General features: G+C 42.2%; 1 protein-coding gene across 1 annotated transcript in view; it reads right to left on the reverse strand.

Annotated features, from left to right (window-relative positions):
- Positions 1-19,236, reverse strand: part of STK39 (serine/threonine kinase 39) — a 306,680-nt gene that overhangs the window by 58,807 nt on the left and 228,637 nt on the right. The window contains exon 15 of the mRNA XM_047772806.1: positions 2,418-2,470. Within this exon, the coding sequence (XP_047628762.1) occupies positions 2,418-2,470 (53 nt within the window). The remainder of the gene's footprint in view (positions 1-2,417; positions 2,471-19,236) is intronic.

The following is a 19,236-nucleotide window of genomic DNA, read 5'->3' on the forward strand; positions in this document are numbered from 1 at the left end:
CAGGCCGTGCTTGCTCCCCAGTGAGGGCCAGCTGTCATCAGGAAGCCAACACCATGGCTTCCGTCTGGGTAACAAAAGCAGAGGCTCTGACTCTAACCCTGGCAAAGGAGGTTGCCCACACCAAAACAGAGGGCCAGGTAATGCTGAGGAGACCATCTTCTCCCCAGACATCCTCAACTCAGAAATTCATTTCTTTATTTCTTTTCTTTTCTTTCTTTTTTTGGGTCTTTTTAGGGCTGCACTTGCAGCATATGGAGGTTCCCAGGATAGGGTTGAATTGAAGCTGCAGCCGTTGGCCTACGCCACAGCCATGGCCACACCACATGTGAGCCACGTCTGTGACCTACACCACAACTCATGGCAATGCGGATCCTTATCCCACTGGGTGAGGCCAGGGATCAAACCTGCGTCCTCATGGATACTGGTCAGATTCGTTTCCGCCGAGCCACGACGGGAACTCCAGAAATTCATTTCTTTGCTACCTCTTGAAATTAAAATTGATTTTTATTGCCACTGTCAATTTTAAACAATCAGGTGAAAAAAAAAACCTTTAAAATAAGAATTTTTTATTTACTATACTTGAAACAATTCCTAGACTTTACCACCATATCGGCTGGTCAGTATCTTTATATTATGACAAAAGAAATGGCGTTTTGATAACAGCAACCTGCAACTGTTCAATTTCACAACAGACTGACTCTAAACTGTCAGAGATAGATGTACCCAGGAAGAAAGATCAGTTGGCAAATTCACCAGGGCCTTGTTTACATTTCTTCTGTAAAAGTTACTTCTCATGTTAGTTTAATTCAAATATACTGGAAATCATTAAATCTTTGTGCTTACAGGAAACTAGAGAGCAGGGCCACAGAGTCTATGATCACATACAGCCCAGGAACATGTCTTGTGGGCAGTGTTTCTGAATGTATTTAGACAGAACTCGCTGTTTTTTTCAAGTTCCCACCAGTTACTCTGGCTCCTATAAACTTTAGAGGCTGTGTCTTCTTATGGGTGATCACAGCAGGGAGGCCAAAGCAGTCAACGGACTGACTAAATATTAAGCTAGAAAGTTACAGGTCTTCAAAATGTTAGCAAACACAATTTATGTAATCAAATCAAAAGTTACATCGAGTTCTAATACATAAAATAATTACATGAAAAAACAGCTTACATATACTAATACATTCAAATGTATGAGACTACTGTATTTTTAAATTTATTTTTTAAATTCTATTGAATTATAGTTGATTTACGATGTTGTGATAATTTTGGATTTTAGAAAGATATCCAATATGGACATTGAGGCTGTTTTCACCTACATAAAAACGTGAAACCAGAAGTCAAGGAGAAGAGCCTCAGTCTTAGCATTACCATCTGATTTTCACTTCTCTAGACTGTTCTAGCTATGAACTAAAGAGTGGAAATAGCAATTTTTGTTTAACTACAAGTCTTGTGATCTTCAAAGCCTGTATCCATTAATTAACCAAAGTGACTTCAGATTCTGTGATGACCCAGGCACCTGCCAAGTGCTACAGATACCAAGAAACGGGACGTGGCTCTATGGTTTCCAGGCATTCAGGCACTAAAAGAGCAACCAGTCAAACCTTTAAACTATTTTAATAACATCTCAAAATACTAAAATCATAGTCAGCTGCAAGACTGGCACTGCTCCAACCAAGCTTGCTAGTGGTGCCTGCAGCAAGCAGGGGCCCAGACACTCGTCAGCCTAGGCTTCCTGTAATCAGAAGCGACAACAGAGAGGCAAAGCATGTTGCCCTTCTGTCTGATGTCACTGTTTGTTGCGCAGCCCTAATTAGGACTGCTGTGCACTTCTCATCACACTCATCACTCTGCCCTTTAGGCCCTGCATCACCATGCCAGTACTTCTTTCCATGGTCGAGCTAATATATTTAATTTGTAAGTGTGTACATACTGTTTAGCTGTGTCACTGGACTGCATGCAGGCAGTAGTGGGTTCAATTTGGATTCCCCACAATTATTGCAAATCCTTCCTTTCTTCTTCCTTCCCTCCTTTGTTTGGAGAGGACGCATTTTTGAATAGCAAATTATAACCACACACTTGTAATCAATTTCTGAGATGGTCTCTGTAGCAATAAAATAATAATTTCAGGAGTTCCTGTCGTGGCTCAGTGGTTAACGAATCTGACTAGGAACCATGAGGTTTTGGGTGCGATCCCTGGCCTCGCTCAGTGGGTTAAGGATCCAGCGCTGCCATGAGCTATGGTGTAGGTTGCAGGTGTGGCTCAGATCCTGTGTTGCTGTGGCTGTGGTGTAGGCCGGCAGCTACAGCTCTGATTCAACCCCTAGCCTGGGAACCTCCATATGCCATGGGTGTGGTCCTAGAAAAGAAAAACAAAAAACAAAAAAAAAGATACAGTAATAATTTCAATTAAAACTTACCTCTTCCTGGTGTAAACTCAAATCGTATGTCATTCAGTTCCTTTCTGGAGTTTCTGAAATACATAACATATAGCACATTAAAATCTAATGAAGCAGAGCTTAACCAAACCAGATGTATTCCAATTTTTGCAAGATGCTATTGAGAAGTAAATGCTTCCACAACTTGAAGAGATAGTTATGACAGTAATAAAGGGAGATATTTGCTTAATTGATTACATTTACCTTATACAAACATGCTTATATCACAAAATTCCAAAAATAAATGTTCCTTTTATAAAACCTACATTAAATCAGTAACCATGTATTTAATTCCATAATTAAAATTTTCAGAAGCTTTTAGACTAGCATAATATTCAATACATTTTTCACGTTTTTGTTGGGAAAATAATATTTTATCAAGTTATCTTAATAAGTGAATCCAGGAGTTCCCGTCGTGACTCAGCGGTTGACAAACCTGACTAGCATCCATGAGGACGCATGTTCAATCCATCTCTGATTGGTCTGAGTACCCACCCCTTGTTCAGTGGGTTAAGGATCTGGCGTTGCCATGAGCTGTGGTGTAGGTCACAGACTCGGCTCAGATCCCAAGTTGCTGTGGCCCTCGCGTAGGCTGGCGGCTATAGCTCTGATTGGACCCCTAGCCTGGGAACCTCCATATGCTGCAGGTGCAGCCCTAAAAAAGAGAAAAAGACAAAACAAAAAAACCAAAAAAAACACAAAAACAAAAAAAACAAAGTGAATCCAACAAGCAAGAGAGTCTTAGCAATAAACTCCACAAGAGCACTAAACATTAAATCGTACAACAAAATGGCCGGGCTAAGTATATTTTGTTGTTAAAAAAATTTATATATACAGAGGGAGATCTCTGAATTTTCTGTGAAATTAACCACTGAATATATACAATTAAAAAATTTTTAATTAAAATGTTTATATCAAACTATAATATGTACATATATGGGTATATTCAATCAAAAAATTAACTGACACTGGGGAAATATGGAACAAGTATCTAAGATATGAGTTTTCCAATCACCTCAATTTCAGGAAATGGTAATAAGGGGCAGTGAGTTAGCATGGTTTTAAATTCTCATAAAAACACTTAAATATTAGGAGTAACTCTCAATAGATGCTAAAATTAAGGTTAATAAAAAACACCTTCACACACTGCATGAAATAGTCATTTCTGAAAGCACTCAACTCTTTGCTCAGCAGGCAAGGGTGCTCAAGACAGAGACAGAGATGGTCTGAGTACCCACCTCCCCTAAACATCCTCCTTGTAGTGCCAGGAGAGTCTGATTAGATCCTGTTTAGTACTCCAGGTTGGGATGCTACAACTCTGGGTAATCTCTGTCGGTCTCTAGGTACAGTGCCTAAATCATGATGACGCCAGTCTCTGGGCCCTTTTGGGTCCATATCCTGATGGTGGTTCTTCATGTCCTACCACATGCTATGATACCAAGTGTGAGGAGGCCCAGAATGATGACAAAGGCACAGAACACCCTGAGAGAGCCCTTCTCCCAGTGCCTAGAGAAGCGGGCCAAGGTTTAACTATCACAAGCAGAGAGGTAAAAGGATCAAGCGGCCCAAGCCCAGGCCTTGAACATGAGAGCCTTGAACCTGGGCACCTCCTGTCTAGATCTGCACCATGACTTAATCATCTCTCCTCTGGGAGACAGACTAGGACGAGAAGAGGTTAGCGATTCCTACAGCTGAGCTTCTTTTAGGACCTTCTGAAAACTGTGAAAACTGAGTCCACTCACACTAAAAAAGTAAACACATGATTGACACATGAAATTGCAAGCAATTGTAGACAGTTCAGAGATCACCTTGGAGGACAGACTAAGCAAGCCTGCCCTGGAGACGGAGAGGTCTGTGAACAACCGGTGCCTGCACTGGAAGGGCTATTTGCACGTTGCCTAAATTTTCTTAATACACTACCAATGTTACCACACATTTACAGAGTGCTTTCATATCCCTCAGCAGCTCTCAAACTTCTTGGGCCTTAGGACCCCTTTACATTCTTAAAAAGTTTCCAGGACCCCGAAGGACCCCTCTTGTTTATGTTAGATATAGCTATCAATATTTACTGTACTAGAAATTAAAACTGATAAAATTTAAAATATTTTTTTAATTTACTTGAAAATGACAATAATCAGCCCATCACAGGTTTATATAAAAGAATTTTTTATGGACAGTTATTTTACTTTCCAAAAGAAAAACAAGTCAGTGAGAGGAATGCATTGTTTTCTATTTCTGTAGACCTCTGTAATGTCTGGCTTAAGATAGCTGAATTCTTACATGTGCTTCTATATTCAATCCATTGCAATATCACATATCATACAGCCAGCCACTGTGGAAAATTCCACTGTAGGCATATAAAAGAATGCGAGTGAAAAAGGGTAATACTTTTTTAATATTATTATTAAAAAGAGTTTCCACCACATAAGCTCCTTGAAATACCCCCATAGGTCGCAGGACCATACTTTGAGAAATACTGATATCAAATTTCATTTGATTCCAACAATTAAACTTTCAGATATGCAAAGTAGGTATTATTCGTTTCCCATTCTTTGGTGAGTACATTCCCTGGCTTTTCCAAGTTTACAAAATTAACGAGTGGCAAAGGGAGAACCAATAATTCCATGTTGGAAATATCTAACGCAAACAGAAATGTTCAATTTCCTTCACCTTTTGAAAGAAAATAAATATTCTTCAACATTTTTCACATTACCATGGAAAAATCAGCAAGCATTCATTTATTTAACATAAATGTTTTTTTTTGTGTGTGTCTCAAAGTTGAATTAGGAACTACAGCAATTCAACAGGAAAAAAATAATCACTAGGAAAGCATGTATTTATAGTGCATTTAATGACGAAATGAAAAAAAGGAGAGAAAAAGAATTAAGTTTGACACTAATTGATGACATTTTTCCTTTCCTCTCTTTCTTTTGATCAGTCTTATCCAAATTAGTTTACTCTACTAAGGTCATAAGAAGAGAGGTATAAGAACCATACCCAAAATATCATCAAGTACATCCTGATTCTTTAAATATTAATCCCACAAAAGTACTACTGAACATCCATAATCTCTGTCTACATCAACGGTGGCTCAAGTTATGAAGGCTGCAGATTCAAGTTTTCTTTTATGACTCTGAACCTAAAATACCCACCTTTGAGAAGACCACAGTGATTGATTGTGAGCAGCACCCTTATCCCATCAGGCTGAAGTATAGTTGGAAAAATGCCTAATTGGATCTAACTACTGAAGGTCGTCCTTTTATAAAGAATTAATCTTTTCAGACTCATACTTAACACCTTTAATTGAAAGTGCATTTACCTTAATTGATATGGCACAGGATACTTGTGGTTTCAGGGAAGCTGAAGATAGGCATAAATTAAGGCCAGAAACTATGTCTGTGCAACTTTACAGAGGAAAAGTTAATAACCTGAGAGTAATTGTTTTTTAAGACCCAGGTGACCTTTGATAAGTCTTATTAAAAACTCAATACTAGGGAGTTCCCGCTGTGGCTCAGCAGTTTAAGAACCTGCCTATCCATGAGGATGGGGGTTTGATCCCTGGCCTCGCTCACTGGGTTAAGGATCCAGTGTTGCTGTGAGCTGCAGTGTAGGTCAGAGAGGTGGCTTGGATCTGGCGCTGCCATGGCTGTGATGTAGGCCAGCAGCTGTGGCTCTCATTCAACCCAGGAACTTCCATTTGCTGCAAATTTGACCTTAAACAAACAAACTTGAATCTAGTTAGATACAACCCCTCATTTCTCACTGTAGTATATTGCATCACAAATGCAATTGCCTACAGGGCTCAGGCAGGAAATTTATTTTTTAAAATAGGTGATACAATCAGGTAATTTAAAAAATCAAAAGGTACAATAGAGAATTCCATGAAATCTAGTCCTCTCAACTCCCATAACTCATCTATACCTCGTCCCCCTCACAGAGGAGATCAATGCTATAGGGTTTTTGAGCATCCTTCCTGAGATGGTTTATACATATATTAGCAAATACACATACCTCATTCCCGCAGCCTGTTTAATACAAATGGGGATGGTAGCAGCATTCTATATCCATTGTTCTGCACTTTGCCTTTTATTTAACTTAATAATACATCTTGGAATTTCTCCATATTGGTTCATAGAGAGCTTTCTCACTCTTTTTTTTTTTGTTTATAGCTATATAGTGTCCTGTTGTATGCTACATCCTTTTAAACCAGTTCCCATTCTCTCAAAAGATTGGTTCTAGTCTATCCCTATCATAAACAATGCTTCAATGAATAACCTTGTTCTTATGTCACTTTGCAAATATGAGTATAAAAACAAATTTTCTAGAAGCAAATTGCTTGGCCAAAGGATACATGCATTTAAAATTTGATAGATACTGACAAATTCCCCTTCATTTAAATTTTATCAATTTACACTCACACAAGCAAGCAATTCAAAAGCACAAAGGAACGTCAAACAAGTAAGGCAGGAAATATATTAAAACAACAACAGGGAAATGTGGGGACTATGCCAGCTGGAAACTTTGTTCCCCATTTAAAGGGGGCAACCATGACTCATCACCAGCTGGTTATGGCCAAGCAGCATTAGGGCTTAATTTTGTTAAATGAGACTTTTTGCTATGTCCATTCAAAGTGAGACTTCCAAGATACAGACTGGCATAGGAGGGTTTTCCTTTTCACTTTTTCAATTCATTTGCAAGGGACACAGTGAACACTCAACTGAAGCAGCTAACTAAGAAGGTGGTGAGGATACACACGCAAGTGAACACGCACTCTTCCTGGTGGGGAAGGTGCAGAAAGCCCCCAGTATAGGAGGAGGCATTTTCTGGCACCTCTTGATTTACCATATCGGGACAATCTGCCAGTTACTGCTCCTGGAGGGCTCCCAAACCAAAACACCAGCTCAGAACTATCTGCATTCCTTGGCCGCATATTAGAAGTCTCTTAGCCCATGCCAACACAGATATAGAGGCACATATATGCACCATGTCCACACAGATACGGAGGCACATACATGCACCCCAAGAACCAAGGATGACTGAAAGGTTTAGCAGTCCAAAGACCACTCATTTCAGAGGACGTCACAAAAACTAAGTGTCAGTGGCACTGTGTACCTTCCATCACAAGGTGCTCTGGAGTGAGGCTGAAAGTCAACCATTTCCCTGTGCTCGGAGGTTGGAGGATGTAGGTGGGGAAACACCACTCAGGGTCCCTGGAAGGGTAGTAGGTACAGGGCTTCCAAGGATCCAGAGACAGCCCCTCCCGCCTAAGTAGCAGGGGATATTCTTAGCCAACATCCTTTCTTCCTCTCCTTCCTTTCCCCCGAGATTCCAGGTAAAGCTGTTGGTGTCCAAGGAAGTCCACAGGGACTCGCCCACACACACTGCACTCCTGGGATGTCTCCCCACGTTGGGAGTAGGAAAGATCTTGTGATGGGGACCTTTCAAACATGTTGGGCCAGGAACCAGTTGGGACACCATTTATAGTTCAGCTTCTTTCCTACTCTTGGCACTGAACTGAAGACCTCTCTCACAGGCTTAGGGAGAAGGACAGACTGAGCAGGCCGGGCATTTCTCTCACACCAGGAGGCAGCCTGGCCCTAAAGAGGTGATACCGTAAACTGCGGAGAGAGGTCTGAGTTCAAATCCCCCCGCTACTTATCTGGCCTCCGTTTTGTCAACTGAGAGATGGGAAAATCACAACTGAAAGGCATTTTATTATCTGCTGGTACGTGCTAGGGGCTTCTCATTCCATGTTCAAAAGAACCCTTGACGCAGGGACGACTATTATCCCCTGTTATTTCATAGACGAGGGAATGGAGGTTTGGAAAGGGGAAAAGACACGTCCAAAACCAGGTGTCTGAACAGCAGATCCGACCTAAAGCTAGAAGTTAATCAGTGTTACCCGTGGTCTTCTCCAGGGTACAACCCTTGCCTGAAGCTCTATCAACCCTGCCCTGCGTCTGCAGGTGCTCCTAACTCATCCGTCTCTCCACCTTCTAAGAGAGGCCATGGAAGCTTGTTACCTGGAAGCCTGATCATGTCACCGCCTTGCTGAAAGACTCCATTTCCACCCTCTAATTCTTTTTTTTCTTTTTTTGTCTTTTTAGGGCCACACCTGTGACATATGGAGGTTTCCAGGCTAGGGGTCAAATCGGAGCTGTAGCCTACACCACAGCCATAGCAACACCGGATCCTTAACCCACTGAGTGAGGCCAGGGATTGAACCTCAACCTCGTGGTTCCTAGATGGATTCATTTCCACTGCACCACAATGGGAACTCCTCCACCCCCTAATTCTTAAAGCAAAATGCCAAGTCCTCAGCAGGACCCTCTAAGACCTGCTTCTGCCTGTCTCCCCACCATGACCTTCCCCCCCTCCTTCCTCCCTCCCCCAGACCTTGCTCCAGATGGGGCTTTGCAAAGAACAGTTTGAGTGGACAGGGGAGGTCAAGGCCTGCCTGGAGTGGGTCCAAGAGCCAGTAGAAGGACAGGAATCAAAAGTTAGGGGCAATTCTTCTAAGGGATTTAATTGTAAGGGGATGGAGAGAACTAGCTGTAATAGGAAGAAGTAAAGAGAAGGCATTTTAAGATGGGAGGAAAAAAAAATACCTGTATGCTGGTGGGACAAAGCTAGTAGAGAGGGAAGTAAATGACGAGGGAGCCAGCCTCTGCCCTGCTTAGGAATCCCTTGTCACCCACTCTCCCTCACCTGAGTGACTCCAATCACACTCTGGGGCCTGGTCATGTCTTTATGGGGAGCCCAGGAAAGGAGCGTAAGGGCAGCCAGACGAGGGTGAGCCCCTTACCAATTTGCACTCCTAGCCCCCAGTTCTGGGCTCAGCACATCGACTTTGTACCAATGCAATCATCTGCTTATTACTTTAATGCCTGTCTCATCCACTAGACAGTAAGTTCCTAGAGACCAAAGGCACCCCACCCCCATCGTGACTTGGTCACTGTCCTACCCATCTGCACCCAGTCTAGGGGATGCACAGCCAGTGTGTGAGTGAATGCATGCAGGAAGAGTTTACAAGTCTGGCCTGTGTGAAGTGCCTCTCCCGCAGCCTCTGTGGGCACCACCTCCTGGTCATCCGCAGTTCCCTGGCTGCCCTTTCTCCATATGCCACAAACATGCCACCTCCGTCTGCCTGCACCTTCGGTGCTAGAGTTCTATCCTCTGCCATCTTCCCTCCTGATTCTCTCCCTGGATGACAAATTCCAAACCCATAACTCAAACCCAGATATCATCCCAGAGCTATAAACCCATTATCCAAATGCTTATACAGGACCTCTCCATGCAATGTCCGGACAGACACCAGAAAACTCAGCATATCCAAAATGGAATGCATCACTTTTCCTCTCAAATCCACTTCTCTTTCACTTCTCTCCATCACAGCAAATGGTGGTGCCAGCCACCTACCATGACCTGTGGGCTATACTTCATTTAAATTTCTCAAATCATCCATTCTCCCAAACTCCACTACCACTGACCAAGGCCAGGTCACCATTATTGGCCACATGTGAGGATAAATGATTTAATGCACAAGGAAAATTTAATCCACACCCACGTACACCATGTACACAAGCATGGAGAAAGCTGTCGCTACAACTAAAAATGTACAGCAAAACAGAAAGGGGCTGATAAAGGTGAGGGAGCTGTTACTCGAGTAACTCAGATGAACAGTAGCCCAGGAAGAAAAGTGTTGTACTTCGTGAGCTGTGAAAATGCCAAGGCAGCAATCACGGTGAAGGATACCTACCACTTAAGGCCAGAAACAAAAGACTCAGGAAGAGAAAAAAGAAGCTCCCTGTGGCCAGGCTGAGGGGTGCTCTGGGGTGGTGTTTCTTCACCTCCGGGCTTTCCCAGGACAGAGTCTCTGAGGGAGCTCATCAGACCACCTTCAGCCCTGGAGACCCGGGAAGCCCGGTCCTCGGAGTTCACTCTGCAGTTCAGACCCTCACCAGCAAGGACGTTCAGTCAGCCGCTTCCCCGTCTCATATGCAGTCTCCTTGGCTTCCCTCACCCGTTAAACGTTACACGAGCTGCGGGAAACACCTCATGGCTCCCTCACACCCCTCCCAGGGACTGGGATGCCTGATGTTCGGAGGTGCACAGGAGTGGGCAGGGTCGTGGTTCCAGTCCTGAAAGAGGTGCAGTCTTCCCAGAGAATGAAGAGAAGGACAGGTGACCTATGTAAAATCACTGGGGAGACCTCGAGGTGAACATGCGCTTTAAAAATAGCAGAAGAGAAAGAAATACTAGACTTGTTCAGAGAAAGGAACATTCGCCTCTCTGCTCTCACTCAATCCATCCCTCACATGCCTGTCAAATTAATCTTCCTCTGAGGTAAAGGTCCAATCACGGAATCATATAATTTTACAACTGAAAGGGGCCCTCGGGGTCATCTAATCCATTTCCCTCATTCCTCAGGTGCAGAAACAGAAGCCGAAGAGATTAAGTGGCTTAAGACAACACAGCTGGTTAATTCACGCAACACTCCCTAAATACTTATTGATCACCTACTAGGCATCAGCTCTACCTTAGGAGCTATTAATGGCAGGAAGGGCACCCAAGCCAGGGACTGAGACTCCTACATTACTGCTCTTTATTCTCCACTGGTGGTCCTCAAACTGCAGTCAGGGAAGAAGTTTCCCCCCAGTGTCCCCCCTCCACCACCCCACACCTAGTTAAGAATAACTGCATGCCATGAGAGGTGTGACTGATGGGAGCCTGATTGGCTTGTGATCGATATGGTGGCAGGAATAAAGGTGGAAAGCCAGTGCTGTACCCACTGCCCCATGCTCCAAAGCCCTGCCTGAAATCCTAACTCTCCTCTACATATTTATCTCCATATACCACAAGCCATATGCTCCAGGAGGGTGAGAGTAATACTTTCGTCCTATACCTCTCCCTCCCCCATTGATTTGTCTCCAAAGAGCCTTTTGGAGCAGTGAGTCTCCTAAGAAAGTGAAAGTTAAAAGTCCTTTCAGCATTATACCTCCAGACACCCAGAAATATGCCTACAGCCTGGAAAGGGTAAGTTGGTAGCATCCAGAACTCTAGTCCACATGAAGCCACGCACCATCACAGCCCATGATCAATATCAAATAGATTAGGACATCACAATGTTTGTTCCCTTTAACAAAAATGAAAAGGAACAAACATAAGTAATGACAAACTTACATATGTGTCTGTACACACACACACACACACACACACATGGTTTTCTTTGAATAAGGTATCTTGACATATCAAAAAAATGTGACCTTATGTGCTGGTTGTCTGCAGGTTTTTCTGCAACCAAAACCATAGGCTAAGGACTCTGAAGCATCCAACTGGCTACTGAGAAGCCTGAAGGACCCTTTTAGATTTGCAGCCTGCAGGGAGTAGACAGCCTGGTTGCATACGATTTCACTCAGCGGCCACCTAAATTAGAGGTGCATACGCGGAGCCTTGCATACAGAAATTTCTGATGCTCTGTACCATGCTGACACCTATGAATAAATCACATGCAAAAATTATCATAAATAACCACCTTTCCTGTCTACAGAAAATAATTTTCATCTGGAAATAATCCAAACTAAGCTTTTTTTTCTTTAACAGAAACCTCTTGAAAATCTCCGTGCCTGCCAAGCAGAAGACACAGCTGTTTCCTCTCCTCCACCAGATCCACTCTCCAACCCAAACAATTTAATTCTGTCTCCTCCGGTACATACTTTCAAAAATCATCACAAACATCACACAGTGCAAAGAGTACCGAAACAAATACACATGGACCTAGCACCCAGAAGTTTGAGAATGGTAACACAGGTATATTTTCTTCAGAGCTTAATACATAAAATTTTAATAATGTTTTATCTGTATAGTATAAAATCAATTGTGTTACATCTGAGTTGCAGTAAATCGTGAGCAAACAGATTACTGTGTAAGGGCTTTGCCTCCTGTCAAGATTACAGAACTCTATTTCATGGGCTGCAGTCCTTTTCAGCCTTCAGAATGTCCACTGAATATATTTACTAAATCCATTTTTACTATATGGCAAAAGGGAAATGGAGTGACACACAAATACTAGGCTCATATGTAGGGCTGATAAGTGCAGAAACACAGTCTAGCTGGAGTTCACAGTTTTTTTGTTGTTGTCTTTTTAGGGCCACACCCGTGGCATACAGAAGTTCCCAGACTAGGGGTCTAATTAGAACTGTAGCTGCTGACCTACACCACGGCTAACGTCAATGCTGGATCCTTAACCCACTGAGGGAGGGCAGGGATCAAATCTGCATCCTCATGGATACTTGTCAGATTTGTGTCCACTGAGCCACAATGGGAACTCCGGAGTTCATAGTTTTTAATAGCAGGAAATATTAAGCACATGTCTTACTTAGGATTTTTGTATATGCCTCTTGATTACATTCCACTGATATAAGTATGGAAGCATCCTTCATTAACTTTTGTGCCTGAAAGTTTGAAATGTGTTAGAGTTTGCTGCAGAAAACCCAGACTCATTGATTTTTTTTTTTTTTTTTTTTAGATAGAAACCTCTATTCAATGAATCAGGACCCCAGGTCAATATGTCAAGTCTATTATACTAAAAACCTAAAGGCATTCCTAAGACACGGATTTAATAAATGTCCAATCGGGCTGACATGTCCAATCCTGTCGTGGCAGGTGTATTTATGCAGTTGGATAGACCACATGGGAGGTGGGTGGGGCTGCACATATTTATAAGATTCTGGGATGAGTAAATTTTCAAGATATTTTAAGTTTACTTCTTTAAGGCACAAACTGCTACAAACTCTATTATGGGCAAGTATCATTTTCCTTGCTAACTAGTTATTTGGTTTGTTTAATTCTTGCAAAAAGGATGATAAATACTTTCAAAATTAAGTCAAATGTGTCACCAAACATTTGATGATTAAAAAGAAATTAAAGGGAACACAGACAGAAGACATGATACATGCGTGAGGTATCAATTACTCCAACTAAATATCATACATGGATGTTTGCTTGCAACTAAGACAAAAAAAGGAAATACAGAAAATATTGCATGATACAGTTCTTTTTTTTTTTTTTTTTTGCTTTTTAGGCCGCACATTTGGCACGTGGAAGTTCCCAGGTTAAGTGTCGAATTGGAGCTGCAGCTCCTGGCCTAGGCCACAGCCATAGCAATGAGGGATCCGAGCTGCATCTACAGCCTACACCACAGCTCACGGCAGCACTGGATCCCCAACTCACTGAGCGAGGCCAGGGATCGAACCCACATCCTCATGGATACTAGTCAGATTTGTTTCCACTACACTACAACGGGGAACTCCTGACACAGTTCTTTTTTGTTGTTGTTTTTTTTTTTGGTTCTTTTTCTTTATCTAAAAAAATTTTCTCATGCCCAACCTCGCACCCCTCCCCCTCTCCCTCCCCCCTTTCCCCGGGCTGCTCCTGAAACAGTTACTTCATCAAAAAGGAAACATGCAAAGTACATTAGTATCACAGAGAAATTTTTTATGAAAGCCCCTTTATAGGGAACACTGAGGAGTGTTTTCAAATCTAACGTTGTAGAAGACAGAAACTCCTTTTCATATAAATGTCTTCAACTATGTGGTACAAAAGATGGAATTTTTTTTCTCCCATGTGCTGAAGGCGCAGTGTTAAATCTTACCTGAATGACAGCATTTCTGCTGGGAGCTGAAATAATATAGCCAAGGTACATTGTTTCCTGATGATTTACCTCAATAGAAGGAACTCAAAGAACCCAGAGAAATGAATGGCCCACACGGTCAGCTTCCTGATGCCCAAAAGTGTCTTTGCCAAGTGCTGCAACGGGCGATTTCATGACTGAACTCAGACAAGGACTGGAAGGAGTCCGATGGTCTAGGTGCTGATTAAACACAGATCTTTCACTTCAGCTAAAACATGGAAAGCAGAGGTGACATTCTGCTGTGAACCTGCAGGAGACTGACTGATGGCACGTCCTCCCCAAGAGAGCTGGCTACCTAGCTGCTAAGAGAGGTGGACGGCAGGGTGTCTGAACTTTAACAGGAAGCTCTGTGTCTGGCAGAGACCTTGAACACGGGCTTGGCTGAACACCAAACTTCTGTTTGCTCCCAGACAAAAGATACCCTTTTGCTTAGAAGGTTTAAAGAATTCACGCTACTAATCAAGAGAGGTAGCCATACGAGAGCATTAGCAGAGCTTCAGTAACATAAAGTGAGCACACAATAACAAGTCTTTAAACCTTAGACAGATGATCACAAAAGCAGCAAGACCCATGCTTTATTTCACCTTTCCGATTCTTGCAGTTACCCTGTTGATTTATATGTATAATCACACCCAGGGAAAGCTATATTAAAGTTTATGAAACAAACAAAAATCAACAACAGCAGCAAAAAAAACCCAAGCTCATGTGGCTACAGAGAACAGATTGGTGGTCACCAGAGGTGGGGGTGGGGGAAATGAGTAAAGGGGGTCAAAGGTACAAACTTCCAGTTATAAAGTCAGTCAGTCATGAGCATGTAAAAGACTATGATTAATAACACTCTATTGTAGATATGAAAGCTGAAAAAAGAATAAACCTAAAGGTTCTTATCACAAGAAAAAAATTCTGTAACTATGTATGGTGGCAGATGTTATTGTCACAAACATTTCACAAAACAGACAGGCACTGAATCTTTATGCTGCAGACCTAAAACTAATATAACGGATGCCAATTATACATCAATAAAAATGAAATAAAACACCCATCCAACAAGGGAGAAAACTATAAAAGCTTCATGAATAATAAGTGTTAATAACAGTGTCCTCTAGGTTAGAGATACAAGCATATTCCTCCTTGGCTTTTCCATAGGTGATATCTGAAGACAATTAATGATAAATGAGGTTGAACAAGTATTTTCCCTTTTGATCCATTTCAGAGAAATGGCTTATAATTAAATGTATTTACAAGCTAGCGTGGATGACCCTTTGGCAAAGACAGCATAAATCCTCAAGTTGGACATTTCTGAAATTACTTCGGCAAATGGCTATTTATAAAATACGTAGTTGCACAGAAAATAACCTTGTTTTGAGGCATTTGATAGGTTGCTGATGGGCATCTGAAGGAAATAAAGGTATATTAGAGCACCTCAGGCCATTCTTGTCAGGAGGCTGGATTAGGATGGGACCTTTATTCAGAATAAAGCAAAAACAAAAATTTAAAAATTTCAAGACTTCTCTCAAGGCCAAACAAAAAAGCATCCGCTTGTTTCTGAGGCTTGGCATTATGTGGTTCTCTGATTCCTGGCACTACTGGGGCTGGAAAGGCACAGAGAGCAGAGTGTGAGAGGCTTCCTCTGGGTTAACATATTCCGGAAAGGCAAAAGGCCGTGAAAAAAATTCATTATTTGCATGATATGATTTGAAGTGAGGGAAAATACCTGAAAGTGCTTACAGGTATTTTTACAAAATTGATCTTCTTTTTAAATCTGAAGGCTGCCGCAAGAAGAACAGAAATCTTTCTCATTGTCTTATCTGCTTCTCATGGATGCCCTTTCAAAACCCTCCGATGATCTGAAAGGACAATCCTTCTTACTACTGTAAAGTGGTCCTTAAAATGCAGCCACCCACTAATGATGCCTTCTTCCTTCTCATGTGATCCTGGCAAGTCTTTAAAAGTCAACATTTACACCAAACTTTGCAAACACTCAACTTGTTCTCAGCCTCCGGAGCTCTGATTTATGACACTCATTACTATGTTTCCAGAAGAAAACATCCCTTCGAGAGTCCCAGAGGAAGTAAATAAAATGGCATCGATGACTTGACCTGGAAATCAAACCATCCTAGTTGGAAAATTCCAAGTATCTGCAGTTCATCCAAACTGGAGAGACGCATGGCTGAGTCGCAAGGGTTATTCACGATCAGGCCGCACCTTCTCCTCCATGGGGCCTATCTGAGACCAAGACTCAAAGGGGGACTAGGGTCCTATATAATCTACTCCAAATGCTTGAAACAGTCATTGGCCTGTATTCAAACACATTTATTAATCAACTTCCACGATAAACTGAAGGACATCCTGTGATTGTAGGTTTCATGTAGTTTTTTCATCCTAAGAATCATTCATAAAAGATACACTGAAGGATTTCCTGCAGGATGGTTTCTTCATTGACTAGCCTTTAAACCAGGTCTGTTGAACGCCCACAAGGTTTTCGGACTAACTTAGCTTTCGGGATCTCTTGACTTTAGTAAAAATTTAATAAAGGAGGTCAGGCTGGATAAAGAAGAGGACTCACTCTACAGAAATATTTATACAGTACACCCTGCAAACTACGTGCTGTTTGTTTCTTTACTGTGAGTTGATAGATGTGCTTTTGATAAAGGAGGTACCAAAAACAGTGCCGCCAGAGAAGGGAGGGGGAAGGGGTTCCGAAGGAAAAGTCAAGTGGCCCTTTCCAAAATGATTAACTTAACAGTAGAACCCCCTTCCATTGGTCTGAGGCAAAATAAAGTAATCACTGACTATTCATCATGTGTAATTTAATTTCAGAGAATTAGTTGATTAAAAAAAAAATAAGCAGGCCACTAAATATTCAGGAGAAAGATAAAGAGCTGGTAAAGGGGAACAATTATGCGCATTCTAAGCCAAAATACCACATTCAAAAGATGGGCCAGAGGAGCCAGAGCTATGACACTGGTAACTGGGGCTTCTCTGGAATCCACCATAATCCTCAGAAAATGAAACAGAGTTCCCATCATGGCTCAGTGGTTAACAAATCCAACTAGTATCCATGAGGATGCAGGTTCGAACCCTGGCCTTGCTCAGTGGGTTAAGGATCCAGCATTGCCATGAGCTGTGCTATAGGTCACAGATGCAGCTCAGATCCTACATTGCTGTGGTGTAGGCCAGCGGCTACAACTCCGATTCGACCCCTAGCCTGGGAACCTCCATATGCCACGGGTGCAGCACTAGGAAAAAAAAAAAAATTATATAAACTCATGAGGAGCAGCGAAGTCTCCTGATAATACGGGCCCACACACCTCTGTCCATTCTGAATAATTCAAATTCTTCACTTTGGTCAACTCAAAGATCAGAGATTATCGGAAGGGAGAAAGGTACAGCAGAAGATGGAAACAATGTCTAGGGTGCATAGTCCTGTCCGCCAGATGAGGGGAGTTTTCTGAGCAAAGAGACACAGCAAAAGCACCCGTTTGGTGGGTGGCTCGACCAGCACTTGCGGTAACTTTCTTCCCTTTGCACGAGAAGATAGCACACATGCATTCATATTATATACTTGCCACCATGCAGGGCCTCTGTGAACTCAGCAAGGCCTGCAGGAACAGTGCTCCCAGCTCAGAGCTCTATGTAACCGTGACGCTCCTCATCACAGCTATTACAGATCTGTCTTCAGAAACGCTCTCGGCTATCAGTGACAGCATGGTGCGTTACGAAGATGGCATTTCCATGTTTTGTATTCTGAACATTAAAAACCAGTTCGGCTCACCAAGTGAGCAGCGGGTGCCACGCTAATTATATAACTTTTTAGAACACTAATAGGATCTCCCACTGAGCCAACTGGGAGGGGAAAAAAAAAATACAATATTCATTTCTATCTGTGCCTCAGCAAACTGCTCTCCTTCAGCCTGTTGATGCGGCCATTAATAAAACATTTAAAAATGACCTGAAAGGCGTTTTAGGAACTAGAGCCTGAATCTGGCTGCCTAACAGCTGTGTACTTGAAAGACGTGGAGCTGGTATCAAAGTTGGCTGTTGATGATTCAAGCTTGTCTTGGGAACCTCCTGTATCCAGAACGTTGTTCATGCTTTTGATGGGTTACAAATGGAAAAACAAAAACAAAAGCAAAGATTCCCACTTATGAGGAATTCTAAAAGCTAGAAATAAGGAGGCCTGAGATGATGGTCTTGCTTTGCTTCAGACACATAAACTTTTGATTTCATTTCACTTCAGTATCTTATATACAATCACCAACACACTTTCTTACAAATTCTTTTCAATTTTAAAATAACAATATCAAGTAATATTACTACTTTGCAATTCTCAAATATCCTAGTGGGTAGTTCTTGAAAGCAAATCAGAAGAGTTTGATCCTTTTGATCCTTTCTTACCTCACCCTCCCTTTCTTCTTAGTCTTTTTTTTTTTTTTTTTTTTGGCTGCACCCTAGGCATGCCCAAGTCCCCAGGCCAGGGCTTGAACCCATGCCACAGCAGTTGACAACACCAGATCCCTAACCTACTGAGCCACTAGGGAACTCTCTCCCCTTCCTTTCTTCTGACAAAAATAACGTAAATAAAAACAAGTGTAATTCTTTAAACTTCAAACACAATATATAATAGGCCATTTAACAGATTTGATCCAGTCTACCTGGGTGAGATTTAAATAAGGCAAGCAGAGAAACTCACTCATTCAACTCAGATACATATGGGACATGTAGGCAATAAGCAATCCTGGGAGGGGAGAACAGAGACAAAATGATAGACTGTGCCCAGTGGATTTACAACCAATTACAATTTCAGAAGGACAGAAACTCCACAGGTGAGCAAGCTGGTGACGTCAAAGGTATCCAATGTGTCATCCCTAAGAGAATTCCCATCTCAGGTGTTGGAACCATGAACACCTCGTTCTTTACCTGCAAAGGTCTACCCCATCCTGCTACTCCCCATCCCCACCATCCTCTCCATGAACACACATGCTGAAAGAGCAAGAGAACTGCTTATACGACGAAGGAAGTGGTAACAGAACTGAGATCATTTCCACACATCCCATATCCTAAAGTAAACTGCCAAATAAATGCTTAGCACAGGAAAAATTCAAATCT

This window comes from Phacochoerus africanus, chromosome 3, assembly GCF_016906955.1.
Source record: "Phacochoerus africanus isolate WHEZ1 chromosome 3, ROS_Pafr_v1, whole genome shotgun sequence".
In the NCBI taxonomy this organism is placed as follows: Eukaryota; Metazoa; Chordata; class Mammalia; order Artiodactyla; family Suidae; genus Phacochoerus; species Phacochoerus africanus.